The sequence below is a fragment of the Trachypithecus francoisi genome, unplaced genomic scaffold (genome assembly GCF_009764315.1).
Source record: "Trachypithecus francoisi isolate TF-2019V2 unplaced genomic scaffold, Tfra_2.0 Lachesis_group19, whole genome shotgun sequence".
NCBI classification, from domain to species: Eukaryota; Metazoa; Chordata; class Mammalia; order Primates; family Cercopithecidae; genus Trachypithecus; species Trachypithecus francoisi.
In genome coordinates this window covers 9,667,637-9,687,726 of record NW_022681464.1, presented here as the reverse complement: position 1 = coordinate 9,687,726, position 20,090 = coordinate 9,667,637, and the positions used below count along the sequence as shown (strand labels likewise).

The window sequence follows — 20,090 nt, the reverse complement described above, 5'->3', positions numbered from 1 at the left end:
TTCTCTAGCATTGGAGACAGCCCAGAAGTGCCAGGAAATTAATGCCTCCTGGGAGTATTCGCAACCAGTGACTGACAAGAGTTGGTGAATAAATACTCCAGCTCCCTTGCGGCTTAGGTCAATATCTCCTAAGTGTGTGTGTGTTCTTTTGGGGTTTTTTGGTTTTGTTTTAGCTTTTCTGTTGCCCATGCTGGAGTGCAGTGGTGTGATCTTGGCTTACTGCAACCCCCACCTCCCGGGTTCAAGTGATTCTTCTGCCTCAGTCTCTTGAGTAGCTAGGATTACAGGCACATGCCACCATGCCCGGCTAATTTTTTTATTTTTAGTAGAGACAGGATTTCACCATGTTGGCCATGCCAGTCTGGAACTCTTGACTTCAGGTGATCTGCCCACCTCGGCCTCCCAAAGTGCTGGGATTACAGGCATGAGCCACCGTGCCTGGCCCCAATTTTGTGTTCTGCACTGTTTCCCGGGAGTCTTCAACAAGAGTAAGCTCCAGCTGTCTGCCATGTAGCTTACTTCATAAAGCATGCTTTTTTTGCCTTTCTTCTTTTCCCTATCTCATGTCCCCACTTCCATACTGGTACTTTTTGGAAAAAGTACTTGCACACAAATCCTTATCTCAGGGTCTGCTTCTGATGGAACCCAAATTAATATACCAACAGTCTATAGAATAGCTCACATTTACTAAATTTAACACATGTACTCATTTGACTGGCTTCGCTCACTTTGCACTTCTTATTTCTCTTTCAAGTGGTTGTTTCTCTAGCTATGTTTTCTTATAGGCCACTAATTCTTTCATTGTCACTACTACGTGCCAGGTGCTGGAGATACAGCAGGAAAAAGAATAGACAGCGGCCCTGCTACCATTGGGGTTCCAGTCTAAAAAGGAAGACAGACTTTGAACAATTAATTTCAAAGGTGAATCATATCATAACAAGGAAAATGGAGGGGGAGGAGAGATATAGTAGTTGGATCCAACCTAGTCTGAAGGCAGAAACGGTGTCTCCCAGAGGAAATAACACTGCAACTGACCTCTGAAGGATTAGTGCAAAGTAGTTCGGCACCATCTCCATTTGGCTTCCCTGACCAGGAGTTTGTCTTTTTGAAGCCTAACAATCACAAATGTGGCAAGGGGTCAAATAAAGCTTGGAAGAGCGATATGGTCAACACAAAAATACGAAACAAATCCCAAATTACCAAGAAACTTTATTTAACCTACCAAACTAAAAGAGCAATAAAACAAAAATATTTTCCATCCACAAAACAGTTTTACATCAACTACACTGACCAATACAGAGAAAAGGGAAATCCCTGAGGAACTGCCAACAATAAATAATGTACTTAAAAATAGAATGTTCTGAGTGTGAAGGAACATTTCCTGAGCCCGTTCAGTTTGGAGAAGTTTGGCCCTTTGCAAAATTCAGTTTCTCAAAAGGATATCCAACTGATGCAAGTTTCCTGCCATGACAAGAAGCTGTCATGTTCAGTAGCACCTTACATGAAAGGTGGGGAAATAGGCCGGATGCAGTGGCTCACGCCTGTAATCCCAGCACTTTGGGAGGCTGAGGCAGGTGGATCACCTGAGGTCAGGAGTTCGAGACCAACCTGGCCAATATGGTGAAATCCCATCTCTACTACAAATACAAAAAAATTAGCCAGGTGTGGTGGCAGGTGCCTGTAATCCCACCTACTCAGGAGGCTGAGGCAGGAGAATCACTTGAACCCGGGAGGCAGAGGTTGCAGTGAGCCAAGATCATGCCACTGCACTCCAGCCTGGGGAACAGAGCAAGACTCTGTCTCAAAAAAAAAAAAAAGAAGAAAGAAAGAAAGAGAGAGAGAGAGAGAGAGAGAGAGAGAGAGAGAGGGAGGGAGGGAGGGAGGGAGGGAGGGAGGGAAAGGGAAGAAAAGATGGGGAAATAATCAACCTTCTTTCGATCAATTTGTCCATAGTTCTGGAAAAGCTACTGCACAGAGCTGGAGAGGAAACTATTTGCTCTCTGTAATACTGAAAAACTGAGAGAGCTATTTTAACTTGTCAATAACCAAAAGGTACCATTTTCTCACAGTGCACAGATGTTGTACAAAAAGTACATGACTTCCCTGCTGTTTGTGAGTGAAAAAGGAAAACCCAAATATTTGTGAAAGTGTAAGACGGATGCATTTAAAATTCTGGGGTCTAGCAAGGGAAAGATTCTCTGTGAAGACCCAAAACTGAGGACTGGTTTTGTAACTCTAAAATGATCTTGAGGAATGGAGTCAAAATATGGTATTTCATTGATTCTAGGATGTATTTTTTTTTCATATTTTAGCATCTTAAATTCAAATGGGCTTGGCCATCAATGGTCTGTCACAACTTTATTGGCAACTCCTCGACCCCACCTTCTTAGTGCAACATAAAATAATGGCATGTTTTACAATCAGTGGCTCCTTAGATTAGATTAAATATCATGCGCTATAGTTCAGTACACACAGTGATCCACATAAAAATAAATCTGACATTTAAACCCTGGTGATTTTCCCAATTGAAAAAGTGCTGGCAAAAATATTTGGCATCTTAAATTTCAGCATAAGTATCACAACTTCAGGAAGGGTTAGAAGAATGGTGATGTGGGTTGGGCTTGGGCTCTAGTTCTGGTTCTGTCCCTAATCAGCTAGGAAAACTGTAAGGAAATTAATTTCACACTTGTAGGCTTTGTTTCCTCATCTGTAAAATGAGAAAGTGTGATCAGCTGGCTTCTAAGTCTTCCAGCCAAAAAGGAAGTTAATTTTAAATCTTGCACCACTGAGGCTGTGTGTCGCCGTGGAAACTCCACAGCCAGGCTGCCCAAAGCCAAAGGCGCTACTACTGCAGCTGGTGGCTCGGAATCCTCTGCTGCCACCTCTGCTCCTCAAGTGGACACTCCAAATCCAGAAGTGGATTTCATGCTTCCCATGTTGAAAACCTAATTCATTCACAACCTGAGTAACTGGGAAAGAATAATTCTTCAGAATGGGGCAATTTGTAAACTTCAACAAACTGCAGAACTCCACTTGCTTATGTTGTCCTAAATGTCTACCATAAATTTTAAATCTCTAAAAAATTATAGCAAGGGTTCACTTCAAAGTCTTCATGACTGACATAACGTGGCTATAGGTCCTGCTGCTCTGGGTGCCCGTTCCATGTCATAGAAGCACTTGCCGGAAAAAGTTCTGGTTTCTGAAAGAAAATCACAAAGAAATTTCATATGAATGAACAGTGCTTGTCAATACTCTCTCCTACCTTGAGAGTATATTCAACAAGAATAAGGGTGCAGGCCAAGGAAAACAAATGGTGAGGAATGGGTATTCCAAGCAATGAGAAATGGAATGTGATGATAAAGGCATTGCTTTGTGGTAAATAATACATACATTTACATTTTTATACATATTTTAAATTTGAAATTTTCAATCTATCTTTACCTAAACATGTTAGAATTAACAACAGGAATAGCAGCTAAAATCAGCAACTACAAAACAAATCATAAATTCCTAACTCTTCCTGTTTCAATTTTTTTTTTTTTTTTTTTTTTGAGAGAGAGTCTTGCTGTGTTATCCAGGCTGGAGTACAGTGTGCAACCTCAGCTCACTGCAACCTCCACCTCCCGACTTCAAATGATTCTCCTGCCTCAGCCTCCCAAATAGCTGGGATTACAGGCACCCGCCACTGCGCCTGGCTAGTTTTTGTATTTTTAGTAGAGATAGGGTTTCACCGTGTTGACCAGGCTGGTCTCAAACTCCTGACCTCAGGTGATCCGCCCATCTTGGCCTCCCAAAGTGCTAGAATTACAGGCATGAGCTACCGTGCTGGGACCCTGTTTAAATTTATTTTCCAAAACTTCACTCAAACTATTTTAATTGTTACGATAAGTTGCTTAGTAAGTTACTCACTAAATTAGACTCCCTTCTTTAAAATTTTCTGAAATTCAGTATATGTTGTATATTGAATATGAATGTGTTATATACTCCCTTTTCTAAAATTTTCTGAAATTGATGTATATGTTGAACCCCAACTCATTGAATGGGCACAGATTCCAGTGAACTCCAGTGAAATGATATAACTCAAGTAAATGTGTTGGCACTAGCATCTTGCATTCAAACATCACATTCTTCGACTCTGAGGAACTACAGTTGTTGGGTCAAGTGGTACTATTAAGCTACTAGAATATATTCTTTACCCAAACAAGTAAGGACAGAAAAGAAAGAGGTAAAAAATAAAAAGAAACACTTAGGACTGCCAATGGCCTGCCCATTATCTACACAGTGCTCCAGAGAGCAGGTGCCACCTCTGAATTCCAAGTCATTGATTTACCAGGTTTCCACTCTACCTTAACTAGGGCCTTGCCCCTTTCCATGAGAAAGAGGGAGGCTTATGAAACGAAGAAGAAATGATGACTGTAAAGACTAGAATTTATTTGTAGATTTGTAGGTCCGAAGTTATATACAGTTAGAGAACAGGGTACTTTATGTCTTCAAGTTCCATATATTTTATAGCAAAGTTGCTTAAATATTAAATATATTAAGCAATTTAAGGACTTATGTTTAAATATAATAGAAACTAGCTGATTTCTTTTTTTTTAGACTGAGTCTCTCTCTGTTGCCCAGGCTGGAGTGCAGTGGCGCGTTCTCAGCTCACTACCACCTCCACCTCCCGGGTTCAAGTGATTCTCCTGCCTCAGGGTCCTGAGTAGCTGGGGCTACAGGTGCCCACCACCATGCCTGGCTAATTTTTTGTAGTTTTTTGTTTTAGTAGAGATGGAGTTTCACCATGTTGACTAGGCTGGTCTCAAGTGATCCATCTGCCTCGGCCTCCCAAAGTGCTGGGATTACAGATGTGAGCCACTGTGCCCGGTCATTAGCTGATTATTCTTATGTAATTAGGACAAGTTGGCATCTGTCCTAGATAGCCAGTTAGCTATAAGTCACAAAGTAGGTGTTTTTAGAGGACTGGAGACAAACAATGTTTGATATGCTCACTTTGGTGGTATAGAACACTATAGAAAATCACCCTGGAGCACTGTTAAAATCTGTTTAGGTTCATAAAGGACAGTATATGTAACCAACACCAAATCAGGAAGCATGAGAGAGGGGCTGTTGCCTTTCTCGGTTGACTTCTGGCATCCCACCCACCCACTGCCTGTCACTTTGTCTTCTGACACCGTTATCTAGGGCATAAAGTAACAAGAAATGCGAAGACGTGTAGTTCAGATGTGTAGCTCAGTCCACACTGAGATCAGGAATATGTAAGTGGACCAACTCTTTAAAACAGTTTTTAGTCAAAGTAGTAACACATTTTCATTGCAGACAAATTCAAAAACAGAAAGGAAAAATATTACCTGTTTAGGAATATATCTTTTCAGACTTTTTCTTTGCTCGTGTGTACCTATATAATTCTTTTACCCCAAGATAAGCCCATTGGGGTAAAAGAATGATACTTTATGAAGAGTTTCTTTTAGTATCGCTACTTTGGCTTCTGAGGCATTTCTTCACATCTGTGAAGAATGATTTTGACTTGGAGAATGTTCCAAGCACCTGAGTGCCTAAGAAAAAGAGTCACCATGCAGTATATCTTCGCAGCTGCAGTTGGCTTAGCAGTGTTCAGTCCTTTTCTAAGAATCCTCGTGGTTTGCTTGTTCAGAGCATTAATAATCTGCAGGATGACCTCTGTGATGACCTTGTGTGTACAGTGTGATATCATGTGCACTTCTTTTTATTTGACTTTTCCTCTTTTAGATGGTGGACGAGTAAACTAAAATCTAAATTACTTTAACAGTGAGGATGATGTGTGTTTTGTTGATGAGAACTGCCTTAAATCCAGGTGTGTAATAACTACAAAAGAGCTTAATAAGAGTAGATAAAGAGGGCCGGCGATGGTGGCTCATGCCTGTAATCCCAGCACTTTGGGAGGCTGAGGCAGGTAGATCACTTGAGGTCAGGAGTTCAAGACCAGCCTGGCCAACATGGTGAAGCCCTGTCTCTACTAAAAATACAAAAAAAATTAGCTGGATGTGGTGGTGCGCACCTGTAATCCTAGCTACTCAAGAGGCTGAGGTGGGAGGATCACTTGAACCCAGGAGGTGGAGATCGCAGTGAGCTGAGATCGCACCACTGCACTCCAGCCTGGGTGACAGAGCGAGACTCTGCCTTGAAACAAACAAACAAACAAACAAAAAGCAGATAAAGAGTTACTACAGAATAATCAATGAAGGAAAAATAGCCTCATTTAAATAGGTATGGAGGGGTCTCCAGTCTGCTTCCAGCGGTGGGATCCAGAGAGGCATCCTGAAGGGACAGCATGCTGGCCAGTGTGCCTGCCTGATGCAAGGCCTTGCTAGTTTGTGGTGATGTTATAAAGAAACTTCAAAGGCCTCAACAGCACAATTACCAGTCTACACGTGACTCAATTACGTGAAAAATAAAGGTTCTTACCATTGATGTTACTGATAGAGCAAACTGTAGTCATCAACCAAAGAGTAATCAGGATCATCTGCAAAAGGCAGAACACAGAAAACAACAGTAACATCAATTTTTCGTAATAAGATCTCAGCCCTTTTCAAGCCAGGGCATCTCACTTAGATATTCTGGTGACTACCATTTTGTAAGGAGAAAATAGATCTGCCAACAAAAACTATAAATGGTAGTCACTACTCCAAACCAGAGGACATTCTGGAAATCACTATTCTGACTTCTTTGCCCTCTTCAGCAATGCTCAGGTACAGTACCCACAGTAAAATCATATTTAAAAATGGACAGAAATAGCATCCTACATTACCAAGTGGTAATTCTAAAGCAACGAGAAATAAAATACCTTAACTCTTCATATTGTTCAAAGATAGAATTTCAGCCACTACATTTTTTTTTTCCATCACTAAATTTTTAGTAAACTGTTAAGTATAGCATAAGCTGAACTCCTCCCTTATTGATAGGTTTTGGCTCTGTGTCCCCACCCAAATCTCATCTTGAATTGTACCTCCCATAGTTTCCACCTGTTGTGAGAAGGACCCAGTGGGAGATAATTTGAGTCACGGGGGCAGTTTCCCCCACAATATTGAAGTGGTAGTGAATAAGTCTCACCAGATCTGACAGTTTTATCAATGGTTTCTGCTTTTGCATCTTCTTCATTTTCTCTTGCCACCACCATGTAAGAAGTGCCTTTCACCTCCCACCATGATTCTGAGGCTCCCCCAGCCATGTGGAGCTGTAAGTCCAATTAAGCCTCTTTTTCTTCCCAGTCTCAGGTATGTCTTTATTAACAGCATGTAAATAGATTAATACACTCATTCTCTTGAACATGGATAGGTATATCTTTTCTTTACTCAAATAATAAATATATGTTGAACACCTACTATCTACTCAGAACTGTGTCAAGTGTTGTGAGTAATACAGAAGACAAAGTTGTACCTGACCTCAGGATCTTATTAATATTCAAGGCATACAACTAATGAGAGTTGGAGTAGCTGCAGGGGAATGCAGCTATTTGTATACTCTTGACCAAAGACTGACCCTCCTCTATCAGGAATGGTCATGCTCTTTGAGCACATAGCTTCGGCAGGGACGCACATGGACTGGTGAGGGAGGAAGTGGACACCCGCCTAGCCAGCCAGATGTGCCAAATCAACCCTAGGAAACAATAGGCTGACAGATGTTGCAGCCAGACTGCCCTCACATCCCACACAACTAATAAGAAGTGCTAAGATGTGTACTTCTCCCAGAGGTGTCATAGGAGTTCAAAGAAAGAGAGAGACTACTGTGATTAGTGAAAGTTCTCATTAAAGATAACATTAAGTGACATGTTTCCTGACGTCCATGCCTTCTGTAAATTGTATTTCTGTGTAACCCAAGGGGAACTATATCTCAGTTCTGCTGTTCTCACAGTCCAAGTTGAAATAATCTTTTAGGTAAAATTTGCTTGCAATAAGTTTATTTTGGTATGTCAGTAACACAATTATCTTGGATAAGCTATAAAATAGACCACCAGTTACCATATTCCACTCTGTGACAAGTAGTATTATAGTAAGATTCTAATAGAGGCTCATTCCCTTGGGAATTTGATTCTATTTAATCCTTTCATTCCCTTTATTTCAAAGTTCTAGCTATTTAATTTTAAAGAAAACCCAATATAAGAATTTTGTTGTTGTTTTCTGTTTGTTTGTTTTGTTTTGTTTTGTTTTTGACACAGTTTGACTGTGTCACCCAGGCTGGAGCGCAGTGGTGCAATCTCGGCTCACTGCATTCTCCACCTCCCAGGTTCAAACAAAACTCGTGCCTCAGTCTCCCGAGTAGCTGGGATTACAGGCACGCGCCACCACACCCAGCTAATTTTTGTATTTTTAGGGAGATAGGGTTTCACTATGTTGTTCAGGTTGGTCTCGAACTCCTGACCTCAAGTGATCCGCCTGCCTTGCAATATAAGAATTTCAAAAGACCTTTTTTAGAGGCATACCTGGTGAGGTTTTAGGAATTGGGAGGGGTCCTCTCCTGTAAGAAATGAAAACCAAAGTATTTTAGATAAGTTCTTGTTATTTTTATAATTTTTTTACTTCTTGCTACAAGCCTATTGTACTCTAATCAGATCTGGTTTCTGCACTGGAGGGTCAAGAAAGCTCACCTAAAGCAAATGATCTGTAGCACTGACCTACGGAAATCTACGTTGCAGACGTTCTATTATGGCAAGAGGCAGCATGCACAGTGATTAGTAGCACAGAGCCTTATCCCCACAGCCTAGACTGCCAGGATTAAAATCTTAGCTGTGTGGGAAAGACTCCCTGAGTGCCTTGAACATCCACATCCTCATACGTAAAATAGGAAGTATAAACAGCTCCTACCTCACTGTGGGGATTAAATCAGCTAATTCACACTAACGGTTTTAAACAGTGCCTGACAGGCTTAAATATTGATAATGATCGTGCAATCCTTCCCAGGCACTCCTCATCTTTAACAAAACTGGAGTGAAAATTCAAAAGCTTAGACTGCAAGCTGACTATGTCAAACAGAAGTTTCTCTTCCCGCAGGATCCTTTACATGAATGGCAGTGAACTTTTTGAGTAAAGGGCCAAGTAGTAAATGATTTAGACTTTGCTAGCCACATACTGTCTCTCTTGCAACTCTACTCATCTCTAGTGGCAAAGCAGCCATAGACAAAACCTCAGTGAGTGAGGGTGCTTGTGTGCCCATAAAACTTGATAGAGGAACACTGAAATTTGAAATTAAAATAATTCTCACATGTCACAAAATAGTATCGTCTTGACTTTTTTCCAGCCATTTAAAAATGTAAAGACTATTCTTAACTCACAGGCCCTACAAAAATGAATTTAACTCTCAGGGGCCATAGTTTGCTGACCCCTGCTTTCTACAGGCTGTAAGAAAAGTATAGGATTCATACATGAACAGTAATGATCAAGTTCATGCATGATATACTCCTCCCTAAACTATGACTATTAAAATCCACTTAATATTTGTCCTAAAAATACCATTTCCAAAAAGCAAGCAGCCTTATTAAGCAGATGCAGTAGTAGATATATTCCAATTCCAACAAGTCTTAGAACATTCATGATAACAATGTTTGCTAAAAGTAATTTTCTTCATGTGAAAGGCAGCTGGTTATTATTATTACCTTGCCAAGTTAGGCCCTGTAGCCTTTCCCGGTGGGACTGCATTCTTCTGGGGGGAGTAGAAATTCTCATACATGATGGGTGCTAGGAGAGTCACCAAGAAACAGAACATGAAGAGGCAGGTGTCTTTCATCCTTAATGACATCTAACAAGAAAGGCTAATAGAATTGTGTAAATAACACGCCCCACCCCACCACCCCATTCACCTGGTGGAATCTGTCCAGTTTTGCGTTGATTCACAAAGTATTCAATGTCCTTCTGAATGCTGCACATTTCTAAACTCTTTCGGACTTGTTCGTACATCTAATAAAAAAGAAGGTCAATTAATAGGTAGAAGTATGTTGAGATAATTGTGACACAGCTCCTTAAAAACATGGGTCTGAGGCAGGGCGCGGTGGCTCATGCCTGTAATCCCAGCATTTTGGGAGGCTGAGGTGGGTGGATCACAAGGTCAGGAGTTCGAGACCAGCCCGGCCAACATAGTGAAACCCCATCTCTGTTTAAAATACAAAAAATTAGCCAGGTGTGGTGGTGGGCGCCTGTAATCCTAGTTACTTGGGAGGCTGAGGCAGGAGAATTGCTTGAACCCAGGAGGCGGAGGTTGCAGTGAGCCAAGATCGTGCCACTGCACTCCAACCCCAGGTGATAGTGCGAGACTCCATTTCAAAAAAAAAAAAAAACAACATCAACAACAACAAAAAAACATGGGTTTGATAGAGAGCTGACTCTTCCAAATTTTCTTGTTTTGAAAAAAAAAAGAACACATTCCAAAGTCCCAGATTCATATTAGAGCTTTTCTCTGATGCACATCTGCTATTAATTTTTTTTATTTTATTATTTCTTTTTTTTTTAAGACAGAGTCTCGCTCTGTCACCCAGGCTGGAGTACAGTGACACGATCTCGGCTCACTGCAACCTCCACCTCCCTGGTTGAAGCAATTCCCCTACCTCAGCCTCCCGAGTAGCTGGGATTACAGACGCATGCCACCATGTCCAGCTAATTTTTTTTGTATTTTTACTAGAAATGGGTTTCACCATGTTGGTCAGACTGGTCTCGAGCTCCTGACCACAGGCAATCTGCCTGCCTTGGCCTCCCAAAGTGCTGGGATTACAGGTGTGAGCCACCGTGCCTCACCTACATCTGCTATTAATTTTTTAAAGATGACAGAAAATGTATCTTTGTGGCAGGACAAAAGTCTTGGCTGAATTTTTTTTTTTTTTTTTTTTGAGACGGAGTCTCACTGTGTCATCCAGGCTGGAGTGCAGTGGCATGATCTTGGCTCACTGCAACCTCTGCCTCCTGGGTTCAAGCGATTCTCCTGTCTCAGCCCCCCTAGTAGCTGGCACTATGCACCACCATGCCTGCTAATTTTTGTATTTTTAGTAGAGACGGGGTTTCACCATGTTGGCTAGGCTGGCTCAAACTCCTGACCTCAGGTGATCCACCCACCTTGGCCTCCTAAAGTGCTGGGATTACAAGCGTGAGCCACCGCACCCAGCCTTGGATAAAACTTAAAAATACTGATGGAACCAAAGAGTAGATATCAAATCCTATGGCACAAAACCAATGCCACACACAAATGCAAAGACAATTACTTAAAGAAGAGTTTTCCATTCAATCCTATTGGTTTTCTGGGTGTTTAGTTGTTCTTCTAAGGTGAATGTCTCCTCTAAGTGAGAGTGGCTACTCCTTAGCAAAGAAGGTTGTGATAACTTGATTTGACGCCTCTGAGATGTGGGGAGCCCATTACTATTGCTGTGTACAGGTTAAGCCTGGACAATGGCTTAAGCCTGGACAATGGACCAGTGAATACTGTTGAGGTAAGTCTGAGCCCTGGAGCAACCATTAGCCTGGGAAAGGGTCAGTGTCCTAGTATTTAGTGCTGTCCTGGAGTGACCCCATTCCAGAATGGAGCCGTGTCTGGGATGCACATACATGCTGTGACATCTGTCTTCCGTACATGAAACTATATTTGGATTCTATCTGTTCTCCTGCCCTAACTCTGAATTTTTCTTTTGTGCCCTAACTATGAATTTCTTATTTATATATATATAAATAAGATATATATATAAATAAGATATATATATTATTATTTATATATATATAAATAACCACCATGCCCAGCTAATTTTTGCATTTTTAGTAGAGACAGGGTTTCACCATGTTGGCCAGGCTGGTCTCAAACTCCTGACCTTGGGTGATCCACTCGCCTCAGCCTCCCAAAGTTCTGGGATCACAGGTGTGAACCACTGCTCCCAGCCATGAATCTCTTAATGAGAAAATCATGGTGGCAAAAGAGCCAGGAGTCAGGTTACATGTTATCTGGATCCTTCTAGCAACTCACTGTATGGCCTTAGGCAAGTAACCTTACCTCACCAGGGGCGAAGTGAACCAATCAGTATCTATAGTTCCTTCTACTCTAATGTATCCAACATGCACAGGACAATCCTCAGTGGATGCCTCTGACTTACTTCATCACTGGTGACACATTGTTGTGACAGCTGATTCACATGTAACCACAATGCATTCCGGAAGAAGTTTATTCGTTCACATTCTTGAGCCTCAAATGCCTACAGAACAATAGCTACATGTACATAAATAGGCAAGGAAAAGGGCCATTCATTTCGGCTGGCTGCGACTTAAGAAACAGTGTCAACCTTTAGTTATCTGTAAACTTATTGTACAATTTAGAATACTCCTCCCCCACCACTGAGGATGCTCATAAACTCATACCACAAAGAATGCAAACAAATCCTAATATAGTAACACAAACAGGCTTCGAAATAGTTCTGAGGATAAAAAGGAATGATGATCCCAGATACCAATGTTCTAACTGAGTTCCTACTGACATTTCCAAATATCTAACAACATCTCCACCTGAGCAGCCTGCCAGAGCCTCAGATTCAACATGCTGCCCCTCCCACCCTGGAATGAATGAGTTTAACTGGCAAGATGGTCATAACTGTTGACGTTGGTTGATGAGTACATGGGAGGCCATGTACTTGTCTTCTACCTTTGTGTATGTTTAATTGTTTTTCCTTAATAAAAGGGTTAAAATAAAAGTCTGCCTGAGATAGTTTTTTGGATATAAACAAATATCACCTTTAGAAAAATCAAGCTATTCTATGAAGCAGATGGCATTCTATTCAACAGTGGATGTGATATATCAGTGTGTTTTTAAAATATTGAATACCACAGCTATTTTTAACATGAATGAATTTTATATACCATAGCTTTTATACACCACAGCCCCTTTGCCACTCTATGAGGAGAAAAGGATGGGGACAGGCATGGCTATAAGTGGTTCTCATACTTGAATTCACATCAGAATCACTTGCAAGGTTTATTAGCATAGAGATTGCTGGGCTCTACCTCCATAGTTTCTGATTCAATTTCATATCTCATACTATAGGTTTTATTCAAAACCATAAAATTTTGAATGCCTTTTAAAATTTGCTACATTTTAAAACTTATTATAAACTAAAACAAAACTTCAAACATATACAAGAGTAGAGAGGTACAGATAGTATGATGAATCCCTACATACTCATCACCAGCTTAAACATTTATCAACTCACAACCAATTCTGTTTTATCTATATCTCTACCAATTACCCTACTGTCTGGAGTATTTTGAAACAAATGCACTATTTCACCTCTAAATATTTTTATGTCTATATAACATAGTATAATAATTTATTAATATTACATTAGTTTTGTTATGGGATATTTCACATAGAATCAGATAGCAGTATCATAAATACCTATATACCAACTACCCAGCTTTGTCAAAAACTTTAGCCATATTTGTTTCCGATTCTGTAAAAGCCCCTGTGTGATTTACCCAGTTTCTATCATCTTCCTCCTTCCCCAGATAGCCATTATCCTGAATTGTATCATTCTTACATAGGTGTTTTGTTTTGTTTTGTTTTATGGGGAGGGGTTGTTTTGTTGTTTGGTTTTGGGGGGGTTTATTTTGTTTTGTTTTGAGATAGGGTCTCACTTTGTCACCCAGGCTGGAGAGCAGTGGTGCGCTCATGGCTCACTGCACCTTCAAACTTGCGGGCTCAACTAATTCTCCCGCCTCAGGTTCCCAAGTAGCCTCTGCCACCATGCCTGACTAACTTTTATATTTCTTTGTAGAGACAAAATTTCACTGTGTTGCCCAGGCTGGTCTTGAACTCCTGGGCTCAAACAATCCACCCATGTCATCCTCTGAAAGTGCTGGGATTACAGGCGTGAGCCACTGTGCCTGGCCTTTATGCAGGTTTTTACATTATATATGTATCCATAAAATGTATATGATACTGCTTTACATGTTTTTAAACCTTATTTTAAAATGGCCTCATTCTAGGCTTTTCCTTAAGAGTGTGGAGTTACTAAAGTAAAGCAGAAAACAGTGTTTTAGGAGAAGCATAATGACCCACAGTATCAGATGGCAGAGAGAGGTCAAATAAGATTAGAAACTGCAAAGGCCCACTGGCCCTCATGCCAAGGGATTGCTGGTGCCCTCCAAGACAACAGCTGCAAGGAAGCAAATCCCAGATGCTGTAGGCTGGGACAGACAGGACGACAAGGACTTGGAGACAGCTCCTTCAAAAAGCATGGCTGTGAAGAAGGGTGGGGGTAGTAGGGGTCGTAGATAGAAAGCAAGAACTACTGGGTTTTTTTTTATTATTATTATTTTTAGGGTTTTTTTGAGATGGAGTCTAACTCTGCTGCCCAGGCTAGAGTGTAGTGGCATGATCTCAGCTCACTGCAACCTCCACCTCCCAGGCTCGAGTGATTTTCCCACCTCAGCCTCCCAAGTAGCTGGGATTACAGGTGCTTACCACCACACCCAGTTAATTTTTGTATTTTCAGTAGAGACTGGTTTCACTATGTTGGCCAGGCTGGTCTTGAACTCTTGACCTCAGGTGATCTGCCTGCCTTGGCCTCTCAAAGTGCTGGGATTATAGGCATGAGCCACCATGCCTGGCCGAACTGGTGGGTCTTAAAGCTAGGAAAGAGCTGAGTCTGTGTGCAAGATAACAGAAGTTGACAAGTTCTCTATGTCCAAGAAGGTGGGGAAAGGCAAGATGGATGAAAAAAGATCTTGAACAAGGAAGGAATAGCCCCTTTTCCATGCTAAGAAGAAAAAAGGAGTGGGGCAGGCATGTCTGCCAACAATTCTTGTACTTGAATTCACATCAGAATCACTTGGAAGGCTTATTAGCACAGAGATTGCTGGGCTCTACCCCCAGAGTTTCTGATTCTGTAGGTCTGAGGTGGGTCTGAGAACCTGCATTTCTTTTTTTTTTTTTTTTTTTTTTTTTTTTTTGAGACGGAGTCTCGCTCTGTCGCCCGGGCTGGAGTGCAGTGGCCAGATCTCAGCTCACTGCAAGCTCTGCCTCCTGGGTTTACGCCATTCTCCTGCCTCAGCCTCCTGAGTAGCTGGGACTACAGGCGCCCGCCACCTCGCCCAGCTAGTTTTTTGTATTTTTTTAGTAGAGACGGGGTTTCACAGTGTTAGCCAGGATGGTCTCGATCTCCTGACCTCGTGATCCGCCCATCTTGGCCTCCCAAGAGAACCTGCATTTCTAACAAGTTCCCAGGTGATGCTGATGCTACCGGTCCTAGGACCTCACTTTGAGAACCACTGGAAGAAAATGTGTAGGCAGGGTGACAGAAAATTAAGGAAGCTTCCAAGTTACATTTTTTATTTTCTCTTGGAAATTGTGAGGTCATTTGCAGCAAAAGAAGGGGAGCAGTGATGAAACTGAAGGTATGAGGAGAGTAAAAAAAAGAAAAAAAAACCCTCCAGCCTTGCATGGTGGCTCACGCCTATAACCCCGACAACTCAGGAGGCCAAGGTGGAAGGATTGCTTGAGACTCAGGAGCTCAAGACCAGCCTGGGCAACACAGCAAGACCCTGTCTCTTTAAAAATAAAATAAACAATAAATAATTAACAAGGCATGGTGGTGCATGCCTGTAGTCCCACCTACTTCACTTGAGCTCAGGAGTTTGAGACTGCAGTGAGCTCTGATCGTGCCACTGCACTCCAGCCTGGGTGACAGAGTGAGAGCCCAACTCAAAACAAACAAAAAGCAAACAAACCAACCTCCAAAGCCTGCTCACTTGCTGTCAGCATTCCCTTTAGAGCGTATTGAGTACAGGCCAGGCTCTCCAAAGGTAATTACGTAATCGACCATTAACTGATGCAGCTATTCTATGCCTGTGCTAACCCAACATGAGACCAAAGCTTTGAATAGTTGGACAGCATGGTCAGGATGGAAACGAGGCAGACAAGGTTTGGGGAAAACTATTCCAGTTCCTTCCATTCTTCACTTAAATTTCTGATTTCTTTTATTGTTTGTTTGTTTTTTTGGAAAGGAGTCTTGTTCTGTCGCCCAGGCTGGAGTGCAATGGTGCGATCTTGGCTCACTGCAACCTCCGCCTCCCAAGTTCAAGTTATTCTCGTGCCTCAGCCTCCAGTAGCTGGGATTACAGGCGTGTGCCACCACACCCGGCTAATTTTTGTATTTTTAGTAGAGATGGGGTTTCACCGTGTTGACCAGGTGGTCTTGAACTCCTGACCTCAGGTGATCCACCTGCCTCAGCCTCCCAAAGTGCTGGGATTACAGGCATGGGCCACTGTGCCCTACCAAATGTCTGATTTCTAATTTGCCCTCAAGCTCTGTAACTCTATGAGAATCGGGGCAGATCATTTCTACAAAAGTAGACTCTCCAGGTTCTGGGCAGAAGACCCGGCCCCTGCCCCCCCATCTCCACCTCCCCGCTCCCCCCTCCATTCCCCGCCCAGTTCCCCCCACCCCGTCCTGAGCAGCTTCCTGTTACACCCCCCGCACCCCCGCCCCCACAGTCCTGAGCAGCTTCCCGTTACGGATACCTCACAGGCCTTGATGTGCTCACTCTGCCACTCTTCTCGGACCTTATCCAGGGTGCTGATGTGCAGCATGTATGCTTTGTCTGCAACAGAAGGGAGAGACCTGGGTCAGAAACTAGACAGGAAGATGGCTCGCAGATACCCCCACAGGCTCATCTCAGATGGCAAAAGAAACTCATCCGAGTTGTGCTCAGCTCACGAGGCCCCCAGGACTCTGAGCACTGGGAGTTATTGCATCTCTCACCCTCATCATATTTGGTGAAGCAGGTGAAGCAGAGTGTCACTGTCTTTTTACACATTGGACCAAACATTGAGAAAGAAACGTTCTAAGGAAGGAGAAGTGAAAGCTGATAAGAAACCTCAGCAAAGTTTTCTTTGTCTAATTCCACCTCAATACTTCCCATCACTTTCCATTTTCAGAATTGTCTGATGAAGGGTGCAGAGAAGAGAACTACCTTGAGCCCTAAAGGGGCACCAAGTTACTTTAGTTTCGAATGTAAAGATTAAGATCTTACATGACCACAGTTACGAGGGATATTTCCGGCAAGATATTCTGGGAATTAGGAGCTTTTGCAAATGCCTGGTTTGGGTCTTATATTTCAGTGATAACAAGGCCTTGCAGCTTGGCTGTTTCACAGCAGATAAGGGCTACCAATACATCAGAGGAAGCACCTTATTGCAAAGCCGCTACCACATGACTGCACCATCACCACTTACTCCCATGTAAGGCAGCAAGATCTAAGCAGACAGCAGCCAGAAACGGCTGCCTCATAGCCTCCTCCCACCTTCCGGGATTCTAATACACCCTCCCTTCGTCTCTCCTCTTCTTTCCTTTCCTCCCTTCTTTCTTCTCTCCCTTCCTTACTTTCTCCCTTCCTTCCTCCCTTTTTCCCTTCTAATATCTCACTAATCCTGCTGAATATCCTTATATTCTCTCTTTAAGGTATATAAAACTCCCTTTCTCAGGGACACATTTAGGATAACATAGACCCCACCAGCAACTCTCCCCCATTCTTAGGAACTGCCCCTCACCGGAGTCCTCTACTGCAGTCTTTGAAGTTGCCAGTTTCACAAAAAGCTGTGAAAACAAACAGAAAAAAAATTAGCAAGCATTGGGAATGCTGGACAAGGCTTCCATAGGCAAAACAGATTGAAAAGCAGTAACTATGAAGAGACCAGGTCTAGTGCAAGTCCTATGTACATTTCCCTCGTGAGCAAATAATTCAACGTGCCCTGCAATCTTATCAGTCTTGAAAAATATCCATAAAGCATCTTACCCAGTGTCTTTCTAAAGACACACCCAGTCCTCTCGTTGCAGAAATCTTCTATCTAGACTTTACAAAATTAAATTTGTAGTCCACCCAAGCAAAAGGCAACCTGACTACAAAGAATACATAAGCTGAGTATTTAAGAAAAATGAAAACAACTGGGAAACCCCTCCAACCTCTTATCACCCCAACTCCCTCCCTCATAACCGTGCTTCTATCACTCTTCCCCCAACCCCCAAAAATGTGCCAGTGGTTTTTCAGGTTCAGAAGACCCCAATACGTGAAGGAAGATATTGCCAGGGGTTTAGGGTACAGGTTCATTTCTTATGAATATTCATAACTGGCTTTAGCCTGATATTGGTCAATCTCGGATTTTTTGGGTTGTCAGCCCTCCCGGGTACCTTTTCTTGTTGCTTCGGGTTCACCAGGTTGGCACTCCGGCTGACGGCCTGTTCCGCCTCATCTTTGTCCCGGCATTTCTGCTCATAGTTCTTCTTTGCCTTTATCATTATGAACAAAGAGAAGCAAAACAAATAAACAGAGTGTAACCCTGAAATGCAGCCCCCTTGGCCCAGGAAGGCCAGCATGGACAGGGCCCTCTGATTGTCTCTAAGCCATGGGCTCCCAGAGGGCAGATGCTTTTTTTTTCTAAGTCTTTGAAAGCCCACTCTCTCTCTCTAGCCCTTTTTCAAATTATGTAATAGCGGCAACCTGATCAAGGAAGTAATAACTCCTATTTGGCAACATAAAGTACATGAGCTTTCAAAATTGACTGAAATGACATCAGGCGCAGTGGCTCATGTCTGTAATCCCAGCACTTTGGGAGGCCGAGGCGGGTGGATCACAAGGTCAGGAGATCAAGACCATCCTGGCTAACACGGTGAAACCCTGTCTCCACTAAAAATACAAAAAAAATTAGCCAGGCTTGGTGGCGGGCGCCCGTAGTCCCAGCTACTCAGGAGGCTGAGGCGGGAGAATGGCGTGAACCCGGGAGGCGGAGCTTGCAGTGATCAGAGATCACGCCACTGCACTCCAGCCTGGGCAACAGAGTGAGACTCTGTCTCAAAAAAAAAAAAAAAAAAAAAAATGGACTGAAATGAAAGATGGAATTTGAAATAGACAAAATTAAGGCCAGGCACCACGGCTCACGCGTATAATCCCAACACTTTGACAGGCTTAAGTGGGTGGATTGCTTGAGCACAGAAGTTCAAGACAAACCTGGGAAAAGTGGGTGAAACCCCATCTCTACAAAAAACACAAAACTTAGCTAGGCATGGTGGCACACACCTGGGGTCCCAGCTACTTGAGAGGCTGAGCTGGGAGGGTTGCTTGTGCCTAGGAGTTCAAGGCTGCAGTGAGCTATGATCATGCCACTGCACTTCAGCCTGGGCAAAAGGGTGAGACTGTATCTCAAAATAACAATAACAACAACAATTAAAATATTTACGTAACTCTAAAACGTGTGGTCTAAAATTTATAAAACATTCATAATCCTCAGAATGCATGTACAATCCCTTGGTTATTTGGTACCAACTCACTCTAATTCTAATGAAGCCTCTATATTCACCACAGCATGTGAACAGTGGGCAGGGTACCAACGCCATCATTTATTTTGCTTAAAGATAGTCGTTTTCCTTATTTATTTAGACAGAGTCTAGCTTTGTCACACAAGCGGGAGTGCAGTGGTGCAATCTCGGCTCCTATAGCCTCTGACTCCCAGGTTCAAGTGATTCTCCTGCCTCAGTCTCCCTAGTAGCTGGGACTACAGGCAAGCACCATCATGCCCCTCTAATTTTTGTGTTTTTAGTAGAGACAGGATTTCACTATCTTGGCCAGGCTGGTCTCAAACTCCTGACCTCAGGTGATCCACCTGCCTCAGCCTCCCAAAGTGCTGGATTACAGGCGTGAGCCACTGTGCCCAGCCAGTGTTCCTTTTTTATTTAAAGAATTCTGTTTTATGTAGTTTAAACGTAGGCCATGGTCTATCATGTGCTACCATTACCACTGGTATTATGGAAACAGTTCACAAACTATATTCATTAGTGAATCATAAAAATAATTTTCTGTTTCAACTATGAAAGCAAAGACTTTTTTAAACACCAAAGCTGCTTTATCTTAATTCCAGGAAGTAGGAAGAAAACCAACAAAACTGTGAATCAAACAGTTAGCTAATAAATAAAAATGATGAGAAAGAATGGTTGACTAAGATAAATAAAGAAAATAAGGCACATATACACAATGGAACACTATTCCACTATAAAAAGAATGAAATCCTGTCATCAGTGGCAACATGGGTAAGCCTGGAGG

At 42.5% G+C, this 20,090-nt stretch overlaps 1 protein-coding gene across 2 annotated transcripts in view; it reads right to left on the bottom strand.

Moving 5' to 3' along the window:
- Positions 1-2,339: 2,339 nt before the first annotated feature.
- The window catches only part of PSTPIP2 (proline-serine-threonine phosphatase interacting protein 2), a 101,560-nt gene continuing 83,809 nt past the window's right edge, over positions 2,340-20,090 (bottom strand). The window contains exons 7-15 of one of the 2 annotated variants that reach the window (XM_033177851.1): positions 18,185-18,283; positions 17,548-17,593; positions 16,519-16,598; positions 12,101-12,199; positions 9,836-9,932; positions 9,632-9,713; positions 8,462-8,496; positions 6,448-6,505; positions 2,340-3,199 (exon numbers count right to left, since the gene is read on the bottom strand). In XM_033177851.1, the coding sequence (XP_033033742.1) occupies positions 6,456-6,505; positions 8,462-8,496; positions 9,632-9,713; positions 9,836-9,932; positions 12,101-12,199; positions 16,519-16,598; positions 17,548-17,593; positions 18,185-18,283 (588 nt within the window). In that variant the 3' untranslated portion in view covers positions 2,340-3,199; positions 6,448-6,455. The remainder of the gene's footprint in view (positions 3,200-6,447; positions 6,506-8,461; positions 8,497-9,631; positions 9,714-9,835; positions 9,933-12,100; positions 12,200-16,518; positions 16,599-17,547; positions 17,594-18,184; positions 18,284-20,090) is intronic. The other variant, XM_033177852.1, reaches the window with a different exon arrangement.